Raw genomic sequence first — 20,565 nt, 5'->3', positions numbered from 1 at the left:
GCATCTGGTGAAAACTCTAGGGTCTCTTGTGAAAGGCTTGGACTGTGGAATATCTGGTCACTACACTCAAATTCCTTGGATGCTACCAGGCCTGCAGTGCTTTTCCAGCACCACTCTAATCTAGACTCTCAAATAACCCTTCTGAATGAGTGAACTATGAGTCTTTTATTTCAGTTCCATCCTTCTATAACTCACACATCAGCTTGTCAATCTTGTACTGAGTGAGAATCTGCTCCTGTCACACTCAAAATTGAGGGTGGAGTGAATAAAAGTTTTGGACCAACTCATTGTTAGTTGATCGTAGTGTCAGCACGAACAGGACAATTGGCACCTTCTAGAGTGTGAACGTTTGCTTAGAAATTACACTACATTTACAGACTGCTACATTTTACTACAAAGTGAGTCTCCTGCCACATTTATTAAAAGCTCGGGCTTTCACCTCTGTAATATCATCCAACATTATCCTGACCTCATTTCTTTTGTTATCTCTACCTCATTCTTTTGTTATCTCCATATTTGAGTGTACTCTTAGCCAGCCTGTGTAGTTCTCTCCCTTGGGGGAAACTTGAACACATTCAAAATTCTGAAAACATGTACCAGTGCACCAATAGTTACTCATCTCTGCACTTTCTGACGTACATTGGCTCCTGCTTAAGTGAGGCCTTGATTTTTAAGTTGCTCGCCTTTTGATTTCAAATCTCTCCGTGATCAAGCTCCTACCTAGCTCTGTGATCACCTTCCATGATCTCTGGCTTCTTGGTCATTCCCAATTTTAATCACTACATCACTGAAGACTACACCTTAAGCTGTAGGCTGCCCTCCCAAAATCTTTCTACCTTTCTGCCTTGTTCTTTAAGACATTTTCAAAAGTTTGCTCTTTTGGTCATCTAGCCTCAGACCTCCTATTGTTGCTCATTGCCAAATTTCTGTCTTGTAACACTCTAAGGTATCCTATGATGTTCTGTCACTTTAAAACATCATAAGTGCAAAGTATTTTTCAATATGTTGGAAGAGCTAGTGTAGACATATTGATCAACCTCCAGTCTTCCATACTGACTTTGAATGAGTCACAAGAGATGTGTTTTAATTAGCTGTTTACTCATTTCCAGATATATATTTGCAAATAGAGTACTAACAGTAATTGTGCGGTTATTTATTATCTGATAATGTGTTCTTAAATCACATCGTAAGTAAGAAAGCTACATCAAAAACTCTGGTATAACAGCTAATCCTTCAACATCTTTAAACAACAAATTGTGTTCTTGTAGAGTAATGTGTCTGAAATTTCTCTGTCCTCTTTTTTGGCCGTTTATAAATAGCATCTATTAAGATAGTCCATTAAGGATGAACTTGGATGCTATTATCTCACAATACAATTTTTGAGTCAAAGGTATTATCCTTTTCTTTCAGGACTGTTATTTTGAAACAATTCAAGTTTTGAATTATAGAAGAAACTTATCTGTTTGTAAATGACGACATGGGTAGTCATCTTGGCAGTATTAGGAAAATCTGGAAGTATGAGGGTTGTGTTATTGATGTAACTGTGCTATGCCATTCAAACACCCATGCAGCAATCTGTCCAGTTTAACCAGAAACTGAACTGGAACTAACCGTATGAAATGTGGATACAAGAGCAGGTCAGAGGCTTGGAGTCCTTTACTGAGTAAATCATAAAGCAAAGTCAGCAGTACAATAGATTACTTCGGATTTGCTTGAATGAGTGCAGCTCCAATGGCACCCAAAAAGGACACCAGTCAGGACAAAACAGCCCATTTGATCAGCACTACAGCCACAAACATTCACTCTATCCGCCACTGATGCTTACACAGTGTGTACCATCTACAAGTTTTAGTGCATAAATGCACCAAGTCGCTTTAGAAATCGCCATGACTACTTCCATCTAGAAAGACATGGGCGGCAGATACTTTGGAATAAGTCTCGCTTCATCCTGACTCGGATCTATATCGGCATTTCTTCAGTGTTGCTGGGTCAAAATCCTGGACCTCCTTCCCCAATAACAATGTGGGCCTACATACACCTTGAGAAGTTCAAGAAGGTAGCTCACCACCACACCCCTTGAGGGCAGTAAGGGAGGACAGCAAAAGCTGGCCCAAGCAGCAATGGTCATGGTCCATAAAAGAATGAAAAGAATTTATCTAAACAGACCCAATCAAGAGAAGTAAACATTTTCAGAAGGAATGATAGATGACTCATATCTACCTTTTAACAAATAGTCAAAAACTGTGGAAATTACACATATTTGAAACATTTGTAGAATTGGCTCTTTACCACATGGTGTGCAATGTTTTAAGCATCTGTAACTATTGTATTTGCTGCATCCAGAATTTTACTTACTCACTGTTCTATGGTGTATAGAAGCATAGAGTCATAGAGCTGTGCAGCACAGAAACAGACCCTTTGGTCCAACTTATCCATGCTGACCAGATATCCTAAATGCATCTAGTCCCACCTGCCAGCATTTGGCCCATATCCCTATAAACCTTTCCTATTCATATACCCATCCAGGTGCCTTTTAAATGTTGTAATTGTACCAGCTTCCACCACTTCCCCTGGCAACTCATTCCATACAGAAGCCACCCTCTGCGTGTAAAAAATGAGGTCTGCAGATGCTGGAGATCACAGCTGCAAATGTGTTGCTGGTCAAAGCACAGCAGGTTAGGCAGCATCTCAGGAATAGAGAATTCGACGTTTCGAGCATAAGCCCTTCATCAGGAAAGGGCTTATGCTCGAAACGTCGAATTCTCTATTCCTGAGATGCTGCCTAACCTGCTGTGCTTTGACCAGCAACACATTTGCAGCCACCCTCTGCGTGAAAAAGTTACCCCTTAGGTCCCTTTTATATCTTTTTCCAATTGCCTTAAATCTGTGCTGTCTAGTTTTGAGCTCCTCTGTCCTGGGAAAAAGACCTTGACTATTTATCTTGACTATTCACCTTGAATATGCCCTTCATGATTTTATAAATTTCTTACAGTCATCCCTCAGCCTCTGATGCTCCAGGGAAATTAGCTCCAGCCTATTCAGCCTCTCCCTATAGTTAAACCCTCCAACCCTGGCAACGTTCTTGTAATCTTTTTCAAGTTTAACAACATTTCTCCTATAGCAGGGAAACCAGAATTGAATGTAGTTATCCAAAAGTTATCCAATGTTTTGTGCAGCCAGAACATGATCTCCCTACTCCTATATTCAATGTACTGACCAATAAAGAAAAGCATACCAAACACAAGTTACAGAGTTAGAGTCATACAGCATGGAAACAGACCTTTCGGTCCAACTACCTTCTTCATTATCCTGTCTACCTGCAACTCAACTTTCAAGGAACCATGAACCTGGACTCCAAGGTCTCTTTGTTCAGCAACACTCCCCAGGTCCTTACCATTGTGTGTAAAAGTCCTACCCTGAATTGTCTTACCCAAAATGTAGCATCTAATTGTAGTATGTGTTTTATCAAATTTAACACATGAAATTGAGTTTATCTTTCTCACTCCTTTCACTATGTACAGGCATTAACAGTTAGATGCTGACACTTCATCAAGAAGGTGTGGCTTTGGTCTCATCTGAATTACACAAAATGCCACAAACTCGTTAAACATATGAAAAAATTATGGTTTAAACTAAGGTCAAAATTTATCTCACGACTTAATCGTGAGCTGCCAGTTGTAGAGATTATGCTGAGAAGGAAGGTAGATTAAGGTAAGACTGTACCTTAGCTTCAGTTCTCTAATCCTCCCTGAGCAAGAACATAGCTCCAATATGGATGATCATGGAATTATCCATAACATCCCATTAATAGGAATGAGGTTCGGCATGTCCAATCGCCTTTTCATATATGTTACCTAAGAAGCATATTAATAGCCTCAATATTACTGTCACACAAATGCTCAATTGTTCTGTCCATCGTTTTAACAGGAGCAGATTAACCTGTTGAGAATGAGTGTGTTAATGAATCCATGAAAATGGTAGAGGATGAAGTTTGGTACAAACTCTGAGAACCTAGCTCACAGTAATTTCCAGACTCTAGTCTGGAACAACTGCAAATCACAGTATAAATGTCAAGTGTACCAACCGAGGACTCTTTAGTACTCCAGGGGTTGGATGGCCTTTTTTAAAAATGTCATCCAATTATCGTAAGCTGCTCGAAAAGGATGGAGCCTTCCTGATTTACCAGTTTTCTTCACTCGCTTAGTGTTTGTGTTGAATTAATTAGTGATTTCCAGACTCTGCCTTTTTTTTTCCTTCCCCTTCCACTCCTAACTTTTAACTAAGAAAGGGACAGGTAATCCCTCATTCGGATCCCTTAAATATGTCTAATGGAATATTCTGAGATCAGCCTTCTGCATGTGATGGAACATACTTCTATCATTTGGTTTAGTAAGATTTTTGTTTGTTTTATGCATTCAATTGTACTGGTTCTCACTAACCCGTTAGCTCGCAGTTTGCATGATTGATACAGCTAAGTAACTGTTCAGTTAGCTCTGTATCCTTTCACGATTAAAGGATAATTCTTAAGAACCTTTCCTTGAATCAGCATTCAGAGAGGTAAAAGTCACATAGGAAGTTAGAACAAAGACATACTTCTCCCCAAAAACCAAAATCGGAAGGACACCTCCAAGAGTTTATTTCGGACTCACATGAGCAGGACCTGCGTCCATTGCAGATTGGAGAGAGAGAGCTTTTATATTAACAGAAAAGAATGACCAATTGTCCCCACTACGAGGAAGTGAAGAGACTGTACCAGAGATTCTAAGCATCCTGCTTTGCAAGAGTGATCTGGGCATCCTTTAGTACATTTTCTTTTAGTTCCATATGTCATGTCAGCTCGTCTAGATCTAGAACTCAATCATGAGCATCTGGTACGATCAGTGTCTCACAAGTTTGAAAAACAAAATTGTGGGTGGGGAAACCACTCGAAGCTTCCAACGCATGAACTTCTGACTAAAAGCAGATGAAACCTGCTGTCAGTGGGTCTGGGTGTCAGCACAGGCAGTGAAGTAAACGTGAGCCTTTAGATCTTGCAGACAAGTCTTTATTACATTGCTGAGCTGCCTCAGCTTGCTCATCTACAGTAACCACTGTTCATACCTGCTGCAGTTTATGATCTCACATTTCAGGTATGTTGGAGCACTCGTGCTGCATGTTTTAATTATGGGAAATGGGGCTTTGTTTCATTTCTATGAAAGACTTTAACACAGCTCTTTCTTTCCTCTTTCCACCTTTTGTTGTTTGCAGCGAGCAGGGGATTCTATTGTTGGGGAGACTGAAAGGTAAATCTTCTCTTTCTGATTATGTTTCTTGAAATATGGTTGATTGTTCAAAGTGTATAAGAATCACCACGATGTGGACAGTGAGTGTCTGCTACGGCAGAGATGGTAAGTTGAGTAAACTCTGCCCATTTTATTGTTTGAAGGCTTCTGTTTGAGATAGCAGTTGCATTGAAGTTTAAGCAAGGTGAAGTTAGCTCCCAGAAAGGCTGCCTAGACCTTAAAGCATGTGGGTTGCCTGAGCTCTACTGCCCATGGCCATGTTTCATTGAAATGAAGTGGACAACATAAGCACGCCAACAGTGGGCAGTGCCAAAGGAGACACCATCCGGCTTTAAGCGAAGTCAGCAGACAGGCTGGTGCAACTGAGCGGAGAGAGAGGAGGATGGTTGATCAGGGAGCTTGCACGTCCTTCACATGCTATGATACTCCCCCCCCCCCCCCCCCCCCCCCCCCCCCTCTGCTAACCATAGCTCAGGGAGTTGGAGAGGGGGAAGCATGAGGATATCAGCTGAGAGCAGGAGCGAACAGTCTTCAATAACCAGTGCTTCTTTGTCCACATTCTGAGGAATGGACAGATGGGTGAGGTGCCCCTGGTGGGAGAGGAAGCTTGCAGACCACCACTCTCTAGACGCCGATTGGCATTATATGTAAATAAAATATATATATATATTAATGAGGCTGGCAGACTTTGACTGGATTAGTGCAGCAGGTTTGTCAGTGGATGGTAATGTGTGCAACCCTCACAAGCCCAGTATCTGAAAGGAGGTGGGGAACAGCTTTGTAGAGAAGCTGGATACTTTTAGAGCGCTGCTTATGGACCGGGAAGAGTCTCATACTGACTTCACCTAGCCCTGCGCCCTCTAAAAAAACTCCCAGACCTTGATCAGACAGCCCTTCTTCACCCGTTTTGGACCTGACCTGATCCCCTTTGACCTGCTCTCAACCCAAAATCCCTACACAAAACCCCTACAGCATGAAAACAAGCCCTTCAGCCCAAGTCCACACCAACCCTCCGGACAGTAACCCATCCAGACCTATTCCTCTACCCTACTAAACTACATTTTACCCCTGACTATTGCACCTATTCTATACCTCCCTGAACACAATGGACAATTTAGCATGGCCAATTCACCTAACCTGCACATCTTTGGACTGTGGGAGGAAACTGGAGCACCTGGAGGAAACTCATACAGACACGGGGAGAATGTGAAAACTCCACACAGACCGAGGCTGGAATCAAACCCAAGTCCCTGGTGCAGTGAGGCTAACCACTGTGCCACCATGCTGCCCCCATCTGACCTACCTTGTCTGCACCTTTTTCCTTACTCCACCTCACCTTTCCCTGCTCCGGGCCAGACATGCCTCCTCCCCCACCACCACCACAACCTTCACTCGAGCCATTAAAAACTCTCCTTTGTCAGACCTAATTTCTCTTACACCCCAACCTACTCTGAACACTTCATCACTCAGCTGACCCCCTTGCTAACTTGCACCCTGGCACTCTTACCCGCCCCTTTCACCCTACCTGCCAGAATCTAACCCTATGCCCAGCTGGCAATCTACTTATCTGGCATCGCTCACACCCTGTGTACCTGGCCACCCTACTGACCCCACTATGTACGCACCCAGCACCCTAACATCACACTTGCCTCATAAATATTTCCAAATAAATCTATTCAGTGATATTATTATACATCTCTGGAACATGGGAAATTTGAATCTGGACCTCCTGACCCTGAAGCAGGGCCACTACCAATGCAAAGAAGAGTACTCATACTTGCCATACAGACTTACTGTTTGACAGCAGTTGTCTAAGTGGCTGTCTGTGATTCTGGGCCTTTTTGTTCTAAGTGCTGGTGTGCCTTGCTGTGAGAGGGCTGGCAGAGTGGAAGAACGGCTCTGCATTTCAGGAGGAGCCCTGAGCGGGCTCTCCTCTCAGAAATGCGGAGCTCTCTCCTTTTGAGGAGTAAAAAGCGACACAGTGTTCTACTCCTCCGAAAATCCATCCCAATGAGTCCATAGAGGAACTTACATAGGTTAAGTCAGCCTGCAAAAAAAAATCGGCAAATGGAGTTTAATGTGGGAAAAGATGAATGTGACCATTTTGGAAGGAACAATAAAAAAAAGACTATTATTTGAAATGAGGGTGACTGTAGAACTCTGGGTCACCTGTTACATGAGGAGAGATATGGATGCATGAATTGTGGTCCATGAATCACAGAAGGTTGATATACAGGATGTTGCAGGTGATTAGAAAGGGACATAGAATAAGAGGTGAAATGAGTAAAAATGTGGGGAAGATATGCTACAGACAAAATGTTGGCAACCCCACATATGGATTACGATGTGCAGTTTTACTGTCCTTATTAAGGAAAGGATGTCATTGCATTTAGATGCAGTTCAGAATTGACGCACTCCATTGATTCCTAAATGAGCAGGTTATCTTAGGAGCTGAGGTAGTTCAGACTGGGCCTATGGTGGAGTTTAGAAGAGTGAGAGGTGATTGTGTTTAAAACACATAAGATCCTGAGGGGACTTGACAGTGTCCATGCTGAGAGGATATTTCCATTTGCAGAATAATCTAGAACTAGGGAACAGTTTGAATATGAGGCATTTTCCTTACTGAGGTAAGTAGATTTATTTTTCTTTCAGAGAAGTATTAGGCTATGGAATTCTGCGCCATGGAGGGGAGGTCAGTGCACCTTTTTAAGGCTGAATTTGATTTTTTTTGCTAGCAAGAGTTATGGGTTAGGTATGAAAATGGAGCTAAGGCCACACTCAGATCAGTTATGATTTTATGGAATAGCAGGTTGATTTCACTGATTTAACATCTATATCTTACTGCTCATCTTTCATTTAGTAACAGCAGATGCCTGTATGAAATTGGATATTGGTCTGCTTGATTGTGTTTTGATAATGGGTTTGGGAAAGCTGGGATTTTATCAAACTGTTGAGACGCCAAAAAGCCCAGTCCTAATTCCTGCATTCGTCTGTAGGCAAATAGAGTTGGTCTTCAAATGGCAGGCTGGGAAGACATGGCATTTCCTTATTAATCACTCCAGAATGGAATGAATCGTCCATATGTCCTCTACATTGGTGGCCTGACAACCATAGCCATTATTGACTTTTTTTTATTGTTGTTGCCATGGTGACAGCCTCCATTTTTGAGCATCCTCTTGCCTGCCTCAGCAGTGCTTCCCTTTCCAATGGAGCAACTTGCCATCCATAGGCTGGGCCCTCTGACTGGGAATCCCACCTTGGGAACAAGCCCGCTGTCCTTCATTGAAGGGAAGATGAGGGTCGCCACTCAGTTGGCCACCTCTTGTAAGCCAACCAATAGGGCTGAGATCAACACTCGCTGCATAACGTTGTCAATAGCTATCAAGCTTCCCTCCCTGATCTGGAGCCTTTTAACGTCAGGTTCAATTTGAATAGATTTGACTTTCAAACTACTTACCCAACAAATTCAAAAGGAATTTTCACTTTGTACATTGTGAGTGAAATATAACAATATGATGGAAACAGTGTCGAATGAAAACACATCTCTAAGTCCTGCCTGGGGTAAATGGGATTAAGAGAAGGTTTATCATGTTATGATGTCTATTAAGAAGACCATGTTTGGTCCTGATCAGCCAAACATAAAAATAACCTGAAATACTTCCAAAGTCCTGAATTTCACTGATTTAACATCTATATCTTACTGCTCACCTATCTTTACTATCAGCAGATGCCTTTATGAAATTGGATATTGATCTGCTTGATGCACTTTGATAATGGGCTTGGGAAAGATGGGATTTTATCAAACTGCTGGGGCAAACTTGAGGGAGATCCAACCACTGCTTGAATGCCACACATCAGTTTTGTGGACTTGTGTCACAAAGCATTGATCTCCAAGTGAATTATATTTATTGCCTTATCACCTGTTTCAGTACATCTTCTCCTCTAATGCCAGGCTAGCTGTATTTATTGGACTTGTTCCCTACATGTCTTATCTGAAACATTGACTTGCTGAGGATATCTGATTTTCTTTTTTTGTTTCTGATTTCCAGCGACAGCATTTTTTAGTTTCGACTTTACAACTTCCCCCTTTCTCTCTTTGCTCCTTTATTACTTAAACTATTTACATTAACCAGGATTTACATTTCTGCTAAATCCGAGGGACAGAAATTTTAGACACCCTTGCAAGGATGACATAGCTGGACTAATTATGGAGAGGCAATGGCCTAGTGGTATTATCGCTGGGACTGTTAATCACGAGACTGGGAGAAAGTGAGGACTGTAGATGCTGGAGAGTCAGAGTCAAAAAGTTGGCACTGGAAAAGCACAGCAGGTCAGGCAGCAGAAGCCCCAAAGCTTGTGCCCAAAACGTCGACTCTCCTGCTTCTCGGATGCTGCTTGACCTGCTGTGCTTTTCCAGCACCACACTTTTCGACTCTGTTAATCCAGAGACCCAGATAATGTTCTGGGAACCTAGGTTTGATTCCCTCCACGGCAGACAGTGGAACTTGAATGCAATAAAAAATTTGGAATTACGAGTCTAATGATGACCATGAATCCATTATCAGTTGTCGGAAAAACTCATCTGGTTCACTAATGCCCTTTAGGGAAGGAAACTGCCATCCTTACCTGGTCTGGTTTACATGTGACTCCAGACCCACAACATTTGTGGGCGGCACGGTGGCACAGTGGTTAGCACTACTGCCTCACAGCGCCTGAGACCCGGGTTCAATTCCCGACTCAGGCGACTGACTGTGTGGAGTTTGCACATTCTCCCCGTGTCTGCGTGGGTTTCCTCTGGGTGCTCCGGTTTCCTCCCACAGTCCAAAAATGTGCGGGTCAGCTGAATTGGCCATGCTAAATTGCCCGTAGTGTTAGGTAAGGGGTAAATGTAGGGGTATGGGTGGGTTGCACTTCGGCGGGTCAGTGTGGACTTGTTGGGCCGAAGGGCCTGTTTCCACACTGTAAGTAATCTAATCTAATGTGGTTGCCTTTTAACTGCCCTCTGAGCAATTAGCTTACTGGCTTACCCAGCCAGTGACGCCCACATCCCATGAATGAATAAAGAAAAATATTCTAAGTGGCAGCTATACAGTCCAATAAGGTAATACATAGCAGTCCAATAAAATGTTTTTTTTCATTTCTGTTTGTCTGCATGTTTCAATTCAGGCTGCTCCCGGAACATAAGTAAGAACGGCACTCATCCATTTTGGTGGTAGGACAAGTTGATAAGTCTGTCAATAAATAGGTTAAATCTGATCCTTGAAATAACTCCACAGAGGCCAGTATCCCATCACCAAGTTATTGTTATGTACACACGCACAGCATATGGACTCTGGCCAGCTAGCTCAGAGCCGGTCCTTAGAGTGAGGAGAATTCCTGAGGCTCCGGTAGACCTGTCAGCCAGGATTCCATGATTGACCCCAAGATAACAGCCCCATTCAGGGAACTCATACTCAACAAGGCCAAGCGTTTAGAGCGCTGCTCCTTCCTCAGGTGAAATCCGGCACCTCCACATCATAGTTACCATCGACACTACAAACTACTGGCTCAGGGTGGAGAGGATCTCCAAGTCAATTCACATGACAAAGGAGCAGTGCTCCGAAAGCTTCTGATTTTAATTAAACCTGTTGGACTGTAACCTGATGTTGTGTGACTTCTGACCTTGAATATGCTTAGCAAAGCAGCTTTGACAGCTCTCTGCAGTAAAGAATTCCACAGACTGATTATTCTCTGAGAGAAAATAATCCCTCCTCATTCTCATGTCGTAACTGTATCCCCTTACTCTGAGAATGGCCTCTCTGGTCCTCAACACTCCCACAGAGAAAAACAACCTCTCCACATGCGCCCTGTCAAGTTGCTTAAGAACCTTAATTATTTCAAGAAATTTCTTCTAAACTCCAAAGAATACAGGCCCAACCTCTCTCCTCATAAGACAATCTCTCTGTCACCAGAATCAAACTGTGGACCTTCTCTGGACTACCTCCAATGTCTGAAAATCTTCCTATAGACAAGGAGGCCAAAACTGTTCACAATATTTGAGAGATGGTCTCTATAGTCCCTTGTATATTGCTATCAAGACCTCCTTAATTTTATCAGACCTGACAGTACGTGTAGAGAGAATTAAAACTAACATTTCAAACTTGGTATGACGATGTTTCTTTAGAAGAGAAAGCTGTTGGAAAGTAGGTTCTTTGTTATACTTTTGACAGGTACAGAGGAAGACCAGGAGAGCAGATGATTCAGAGGCCCAGCACCAAGCAACGTGGATTGTTATTAATGGAAAAAAGAGAGATGTAATAGGATGTAAATTAAGATGAGAAAGGGACATAATTATTCCTGTCTAATAAATGTAAAGTAAACAAGACATAAACTCGACATAGCTCTGGTGAAGGGAGATGCAAGAAAAACAGACAACAGACAAAATACAGTCACTTTCTGAGGTTATTGAATTCACTATTGAGACCTCGAGGCTGTAAAGTGCCGAAGCAGAAAATAAGATATTATTCTTTGAGCTTGAGTTCATTGTCATTGGAAAATTGCATCAGGCGCAGGGCAGAAATGTTCACATGACAGCAAGGTGCTTTCTTAAATTGGCAAGCTGCTGGGAGGTTAGGGTCACACCTATCGACAGAGTAGAGGTATTCCACAAAGCAGTCACCCAGTCTACGTTTGGGCTCAATAGTGTAGAGCTGACCAATCTCAACACCTAGCACCCCTCTTCTGCAACCCTCACCCTCGAACCCTGCCATAACTCACCTGTTGCCTCGTTCCCTCATCCATCTTGGGCCTCAGGAGAGTGCAATGCCAGTAGCAGCCACTACCTGTCCTGGGGTGCTGTTGAGCAAAGAGGATTTACTGGTCTCTAATTGGTTAGTGAGGGTGAGACTTCCACGACCTCGATGCCTGTTCGCGGCAAGGGCCCATAGTTGTCCAATTAAGTGCCTGATTAGTATTTAATAGCACAGTTACAGAATGTTTATTGCCAAAACAGCTTTATCTATTGTACCTGTGCCCTAGACCTTCTCTTGAGGAAATTGGAGCTGAGACCCTTGTCTACATTGTTTACATTAAATTACACCCTATGCGTCATTGCTCAGAATAGTTTGCATCAGAAGTATCTCCATGTCGTGAAATACAAGTGAAGAAAATGGGAACAGATACATGTTGAATGGATTGAAGAACCAAATAGTCTACTGCAGTTCCTATTTTTTCTGTTTCCATAATGTCGCAATGTTATAATAGAAGTATTTTGATTATTTTGCCTTTCATGAGCTTTCTTTTCTATTTTCATTTCCTGGCATGCCATGGTCAATTGTGAGGAATGATCATCTTTTATTACATTCAACTTGCAGATTAATAAATGAGACCATCCCATTACATGAAACAACAAATGTCAATTTTGTTTGCAAAGCAAAAATCTTGAGTTTCAGTTAGTGGCTGCGCTCCCTGGAACGCTGCAATTTTGTATCATTTGAATTTCTCATGAGGTTGCTGCTGTAATGGTGCTCATTAATGTTCACTGTCATGGTTTTGTGTGAACGGATTGTTATTTTGAGGGGCTGTAGCTTTGAAGGAAGTTAACCATACATTTGCGGTTTCTAAGGGACTGATGTGCTTGATTAATTATAAATCATAAGCAAAAACAAAAGCTGGAAACACTCAGCGGCTCAAGCCACATCTGTGCAAAACAAGAGTCACCAAGTGTCTGAGATCTTTAAACCCTTGCTTAAGACTGGCTTCATCACATCCACCTAAATGAAAGGCCTTTCATTTAAAAACCTTTGTCATTCATAAGAGACTAATAGGCACTAAAGTAATAGCAAAAGAAATTGGAAATTCTTTGACTCTAGCCTATAGCATTGTTACTTTTGTTTTCATTAAGTGCTAACAACATTTTGAGAATTATTACTTTGGGTCATTTAACTACCTGTCAAAAACACTTACTGTTTGATGGGAATGTGCCATGGGTTGAGAGCATGAATCATTTTGATGGAGTTAATTTGAAAGAGTCAACATATAATTGAAGTAATGAAAAGGCTGTGTTCAGTTTATGCTGTATTCCTTCAATTAAAAATACAGTGCAAGATCTCCTTGCTCAGCTGAAGATAATGCTCTACATGGGAACTGTTATTTGTTTTACACAGGTATGCAAGTGCTGGCATTGACAGACAGGGAGGTACAGCAATGAGGAAGGTAAGGCTTCCAAAAACAATTCTCTGTACCTCATTTCTGACAGTGTATATCACAGAAATAAAGCTATATCTGGTTTATTTCAACTTCTGTGCTCTCAGCAGTTTGCATTTTATTTATAAAAAAACTGATTTGGCAATAGAAATATGCCACAACACTATTTTCTGGACATTTAATTTTGCTGGGTTATTTTTTGGGAAAGTCCACTGCACAAGAGGGTGCTGAATGTGTATTTACATCAAAGTTAGAATAGAATAGAATCCTGACAGTTTGGAAACAGGACCTTCCACTCAACAAGTCCACACTGACCCTCTGAAGAGTATTTTATTTAGACCCATTCTCCTACCCTATTACTCTACATTTACCCCTAACTAATGCACGTAACCTACACATCCCTGAACACTCATTCCTGAAGAAGGGCTCATGCCTGGAACGTCGATTCTCCTGCTCCTTGGATGCTGCCTGACCTGCTGCGCTTTTCCAGCAACACATTTTCAGCCCTGAACACTTATGGGCAATTTAGCTTGGTCAATCCACCCTAACCTGCATATCTTTAGACTGTGGGAGGAAACCAGAGCCCCCGCAGGAAACCCACACAGGCACAGGGAGAATGTGCAAACTTCACACATACAGTCACCCAAGGCCAGAAATGTGCCTGGGTCCTTGGTGCTGTGAGGCAGCACTGCTAACCACTCAGCCACCGTGCTACCCTAGTTACTAAATTATGTTTTCTGTTGACAGATTATATAAATTCCTCAAATCAGATTTTCACCCTCACTCCTAATCAATGCTTCCATCACATCATCATAAGGAGAGACTGGAGAGGCTAGGGCCTTTTAAATTAGAGCGTAGGAGGTTTAGAGGTGACCCTATAGAGGTTTATAAAATCATGAGGGGCATAGATAGGGTGAATGGCAGGTGTCTTTTCCCTCGGGTGGGGGATTTCAAGATTAGGAGAGCATATTTTTAAGGACGTGAGAGACAAAGTTTTTACACAGAGAGTGTTTCATATATGGAATGAACTTCTAGAGGAAGTGGTGGATGCGGATACAGTTACAACATTTAGAAGATTCTAGATTAGAGTGGTGCTGGAAAAGCACAGCAGGTCAGGCAGCATCCGAGGAGCAGGCAAATTGACATTTTAGGCAAAAGCCCTTAATCAGGAATAGAGGCAGAGTGCCTGCAGGGTGGAGAGATAAATGAGAGGAGGATGGGGGTGGGGAGAAAGTAGCATAGAGTACAATAGATGAATGGGGGTGGGGATGGTGGTGATAGGTCAGAGAGGAGGGTGAGGGAAGGTAGCAAAGAGTACAATGGGTGAATGGGGATGGGGATGAAGATGATAGGTTAGAGAGTTGGACAAGTACATGAAGAGGAAAGGTTTCGAAAGATATGGGCCAAACTCAGGCTGGTGGGATTAGTTTAGTTTGGGAAAATGGTTGGTGTGGACTGGTTGGACGGAAAGGTCTGTTTCCATGCTGTATGAATCTATAACTCTGTGACTCTATAAATGCACATCACAGAGTTATCCATTGCATGATTGTTTTCTTCAGCTGTGTTCAAAATCTTGGAGAACTATTCCAATGGATCATTGTGAAATTTTAACAAAGAGGACAAGTTCTGGACCAAGTTTGGAAATCAAGGGTCTGACGTTCAAATGGACCAGCGTTTGGCTGTTCCTTTACTTAAAGCCAGGTTGGGATGGAGGTGAGGAGTTTATGCAGAGGGGGAGATCTTTATGAAGCAGTAATATACACTTAATTGCCTTGGGGCATTGACTCGGTGGGCACTACCCACATGTCTTGTGCTGTGTTTTTGAATTATATCAATGAATCCCTACAGCAGTGTGGTGGCATAGAATCCCTACAGTGTGATCCATCATGGATACAAAGGGTATCAACTGATGATTAGAATTAGAATCCCAACAATGTGAAAACAGGCCTTTCAGCCCAACAAGTCCACACCAACCCTCTGAAGAGTAACCCACCCAGACCCATTCCCCTACCCTATTACTCTACATTTCCTCTGATTAATGAACCTAAACTACACATCCCTGAACATTATGGGCAATTTAGCATGGCTAGTTCACCTAACCTGCACATCTTTGGACTGTGGGAGGAAATCCACAGAGACACGGGGAGAATGTGCAAACTCCACACAGACAGTCGCCTAAGTCTGGAATCATACCTGGGTCCTTGGTGCTGTGAGGCAGCAGTGCTAACTACTGAGCCACCATGACACAAGCTGTCCAGGGGATACAGCAGTGTGGTGGCATTAGAAGTGGTGCTAAAGTAAACAAATTCCACCCCCATTGGTCCACATATGCAATGGATGTTTCATCTCATGATAATTGGGCAAAAAGTGGCTAAAAGTCATAAGACGACTGGGCGCAATGGGTGAATGGTTGCCACTCAGTCACTGAAAAACCAATTGCAGACCAGTCAGAGATAGCTTTACAAGTAGCACCACTTACTGCCTACTTAAGGGCTTCAATGTGGTTGCTGGAGGGTAGGCCCCTCCCACTGGTAGCATAATTACAGATTGACCACATGGGCAGACATCTGCTAAATTGAATGTGCCCCTGACCCTTAGAAATGCATTAAATTCAACCCTTAGATCTAATTTTGATAAAAGTGTAGTGGGGTAGGTGTAAAAGCCTTACAGACTATTGTCACTAATCACTTGAGGACTTGTTCTTACTACCCAGTGGTATAGGGCTAATGAATTCAAGCTCTTATTGTTTTTAGGAAGTTTAAAACACAGGCTTCAGGCCCAGGATTGGACTTGTAGATTTGACACCATGAAATCAGACTTGCCTCAAATTGACATTCATCCAGTCTATGTTCCAGTCACTGCTGGTAGCTACGTGTATTTTTGCCATTCTATAAAACAGTCCCTTAATGGAGTGTCAGTAACAGGAAGAGCAAAGACTATTAGGATTGATCCCTGTTCCGTCTGGTTCCTGCTTGGCACCTGGCCAGCATGGTCGAACTAAAATTTGTATTTGACTGTCAAGAACTGGGAACTCATACCCATGAGTTGAAGACTTCCACAGATCACCCCAGTCCAGTTTTTAACCACTGTTTTCTGAGACACTCACCAACAATCTGCAGAGTGTTTATTTGTGACATTTCACTTCAGTCTCTTGGATCCAAGCCCAATGACCTGTAACATTAACTCTGATCTAGAGTATCAGTGCAAGCCCTCTGTACTTACCTTGGTCATAAGCTCCAGTGAAGACATTCTATTCTTTCTGCCATAGAGCCCAGTCTCTGGTCAAACACAGAGGGCTTTCAACATTCACCACATGCTCATTGAGTTTAAATTTCAGCTCAATAATAGATATGATCTTTTAACATTTTGGAACAGTGATTTAAAATCATATACACTTGAAATATTAAAGTTTGGGAGAAGATTTGTAGCTCAGGTGCTCGAACAGAATCACAACAACTTATAATATTAGTGTGTGAAAGTCCCTGTCCCTTGAGGCAATAACTCCACTTGGCTTATCTCCACCCTGACATTCCTCCATGGCAATCGCAATTCCTCTACCCTTCCCAGCTCCTCTGACCCCATGCTCATGTACCCTGCACCTCTCTGTCACCACAGTCGGCTCACACCATTAGCCGTCTCCAACCCTCCAACCTTGCTGCTGACAAAGCGTATCTCCTTCCACTTGACCACCTCAAGCCATTTTGTCTCCTTCAATCATTGTAAATACCTCTGTTAGATCACCCCTAGACCATAAAACTATTCTTTTACTTCAACACCCTTGGTTTTAAGAATTTGGGGTTGCCCTGAGTAGCACTTGGTTTTCTTAGTAACCTTTTTCTATATGTTGGAAACACAGATTGGCCATCTTTAATTGCGTTGAGAATGAAACTCATTTGTCTCTTCACAATGAATCCAGATGCCCATGTAGTAACCAGCACCCAGCAAATTGCTCTAAAGTGACACTGCTTTGGAAATGCATTTTCATTCTTGCTTTACTCATTGTCATGTCGAAGGGTCAGAAAGGAGATTTTCCGCAATCATGCAAGTCTGTTAACTGAGTTTCACAGTCAGATGTGAATGAAAATTAATGGGCCAGATCTATTTTTTTGTCTGTGTATAAGGTCACTGATTCATTGTAACCTTCAGTGCCTTGAGGTGTTGTTTTCCTTTGAGATGGATTTAAAGCAATTGTTTTGTGCTATTGATTTGCATGGAGCCTTTGTAAGTTTCAAGTGTTTCAATCTGTCGGCCTATTCTTAGCCACGCAGGTTTTTGAAAAAAAATGTATACAGAATGATTTCACTTTGAGTTTCATTTGGTGAGTTAATAATTGTTTTCTATTAAAATATGAATTTTTGATTGTATTATCACAGAAGACAAGTGCAGAGGAGTTTCTGCAAGCAATTTAAATTGGCATTACTTGGGTGTATCAATTGAAAGTGAGGACTGCAGATGCTGGAGATCAGAGCTGAAAATGTGTTGCTGGAAAAGCACAGCTGGTCAGGGCAGCATCCAAGGAGCAGGAGAGTCAATGTTTCGGGCATCAGCCCTTCTTCAGGAAGCCCTTCTCCTGAAGAAGGGCTCATGCTCGAAACATCAACTCTCCTGCTCCTTGGATGCTGCCCTGACCAGCTGCGCTTTTCCAGCAACACATTTTCAGCTCTGTAACAGTTGAATTCAGCTTTTGCATCAGATGCCATAGCACATAGTGGAATTGGCGTACACGGAACTGAGGTCCTGAATATTATCAGACTACTGTCAAATGTCTAAATTCAACTTACCTATAACAGGAGAATTTAGATTAACTTACTTGTTATATTTAGTCCCAAAATTTTCTTTCAAGAGATTGTCATCTTTCTTACACTAGACAGGAATTTGCCCATGAAAATAAGTTGTAATGTGTAATATATTTACTTGGGAATCCTTGCACTGAATGAACACAATAAAGAGCAGTAATTGTTGTGTTGCCAATGTTCAATTCTCTGAACACAACAAAATGAGCCCCAGCATTAATTATATTAATGAAGTGTCAACAAACACTGCATTGTACACAATTTTTTTTGTGAAGCCAGTTATTTGGTGAACTTCAAAGTCAACATAAACTGGTAGGAAATGAAGCATGTTCTGAGGCAGATAGTCCTATCATTGTCTGGATTGTACCCATTTTTTTAAGGTATTCAAAATTTTAGAGAGAATCTAGCTTTTTAGCCTTCAAGGGATCGGAATCCTTTGACAGGCACAGGTCTCTCACAATGATGCCAGCCTATACTTACCAACTGGCCCAGCCCTCACCATTGCCATTATATTAATGCCAGGACACTGATTCCAATGAAAACACATCAAATGAATATGCTCTCACTGTGCCAGTTTGAACATTTTAGCACTAAAAAAATCTGAAAATACAAGTTGATATCTGTCATAGCAGCTTTTAAAAAAAAGAAATACTTCGACAGGAACTCTGCTGACCTTGCCCAGTCTGGTCTATATGTGACTGCAGTGCCACACCTAGCTGGTCGGTTGCCTCTTCAATGCTCACTAAAGTGTCCCGAGCAAGCCATTCAACTATACCAAAGCATTCATGGTGAAAGGCCACTACTGTCTTCTCAGAGCCACCTGCGATGAACAGCAAGGACTGACATTGGCAGTGGATGTTCATGTTCCAAGGATGAAAAATTTGTAAAAGAAAATGAATGGTTTCCATCACTTACAACATACTGAACCCCCATTTGCCTACATTTTCATAGAATCAGAGAGACTCTGTGGATCTTTAACAATGAATAGACATGGTCCCAGGATTCCCACCCACATTCTCCGGTCTCGCCATCTCCATTGGGGGAAGTGGTATCCCTTGGTCCAACTCTCCACTTTGCAATTGCCATGTGATCTAGCCAGCTTCTCAATAACTCATGGTCCATGGGCCATCAGCGGAGTCTGGTTGTGGGAACCTTTTGAAAGATGACTTCAAAAGATCTTAGCCATGGCACCCACCCATCTCAAATGGCCCAACATGCCAACTCCCAGCATTTTGGTACCCAACTCCTGTCTCTTCCATGCCCATTCACCCAGTATATAATCCACACAGAACCAATGAACCATAGCGACAACTTCATGCATAGAAAAAGTTAAACAAACAGCTGTTCAAACTTTCTTTAAAAATAGCTGCTGTTACTACAACCTAATGAAAGTGTCAATGAGCCAAACCTTGCAAATATCAATATCACTGTCCCAGTGGTGATAACGTTATGAACAATTGCCTTGCAAATGCCGTCATAAGACTAAATCCTGGGACTGAAACGGTTTTGAAAAGTAAAACCATTGATTTCAAAAATTAGATATTGAAACATACAATGAAACTTCAGAGAAGTTCCTTTTGACAGAGCAAGAGAGACTTTTTAATTTGTTGATATCCTAAAGACTCAATGAACCCACTCATGCTGCAGGCATTTTATTCACTCATGGCATGTGGGCATCGCTGACTGGCGAGCATTTATTTCTCGTCCCTAGTTGCTCAAGGGAAGGTGGTACTGAGCTGCCTTCTTAAACCACTGCAGTTCATATGCTCGGTTGATCTACAATGTCGAGAGGAAGACGATTTTAACCCAGCGACAGTGAAGGAACGGCAATATATTTCCAAGTCAGGAGGGTGAGTGGCTTTGACAGAAACTTGCAAGTGTTGTTGTTCCCATGTACCTGCTGTCCTTGCCCTTCTGGATGGCAGTGGTCATGGGTTTGGAAGGTGTTGTCTGAGGATCTTTGGTAAATTTCTGCAGTGCATCAGTGATGGAGGGTGTGGATGCGTGTGGATGTGATGCCAATCAAGTGGCTGCTTAGACCTGGATGGTGTCAACTTGTTGAGTTTTGTAGGAGTTACACGTATCCAGGCAAGTGGAGAGTTGTATTCCTGACTTGTATGTTGTTAATGGTGGACAGGCTTTGGGGATCCAGGAGGTGAGTTACTTGCTGCAGTACTCCTAGCTCTTGTAGCCACTGTGTTTATGTGATGACTCCGTAGAGTCATTGAAATGTACAGCATGGAAACAGACCCTTCTGTCCAACTTGCACATGCCGACCAGATATCCGAAATTAATCAAGTCCTATT

The 20,565-nt window shown here is 42.3% G+C and overlaps 1 protein-coding gene across 1 annotated transcript in view; it reads left to right on the top strand.

Annotated features, from left to right (window-relative positions):
* The window catches only part of si:ch211-26b3.4 (connector enhancer of kinase suppressor of ras 2), a 582,714-nt gene that overhangs the window by 456,839 nt on the left and 105,310 nt on the right, over positions 1–20,565 (top strand). Inside the window, 2 exon segments of the mRNA XM_060832168.1 lie at positions 5,248–5,282; positions 13,427–13,475. Coding sequence (XP_060688151.1) covers positions 5,248–5,282; positions 13,427–13,475 — 84 coding nt within the window.

The sequence above is a fragment of the Hemiscyllium ocellatum genome, chromosome 11 (assembly GCF_020745735.1).
Source record: "Hemiscyllium ocellatum isolate sHemOce1 chromosome 11, sHemOce1.pat.X.cur, whole genome shotgun sequence".
In the NCBI taxonomy this organism is placed as follows: Eukaryota; Metazoa; Chordata; class Chondrichthyes; order Orectolobiformes; family Hemiscylliidae; genus Hemiscyllium; species Hemiscyllium ocellatum.
Note: the sequence above shows the minus strand (reverse complement) of the source record. Positions and strands in the feature narration are given on the sequence as shown.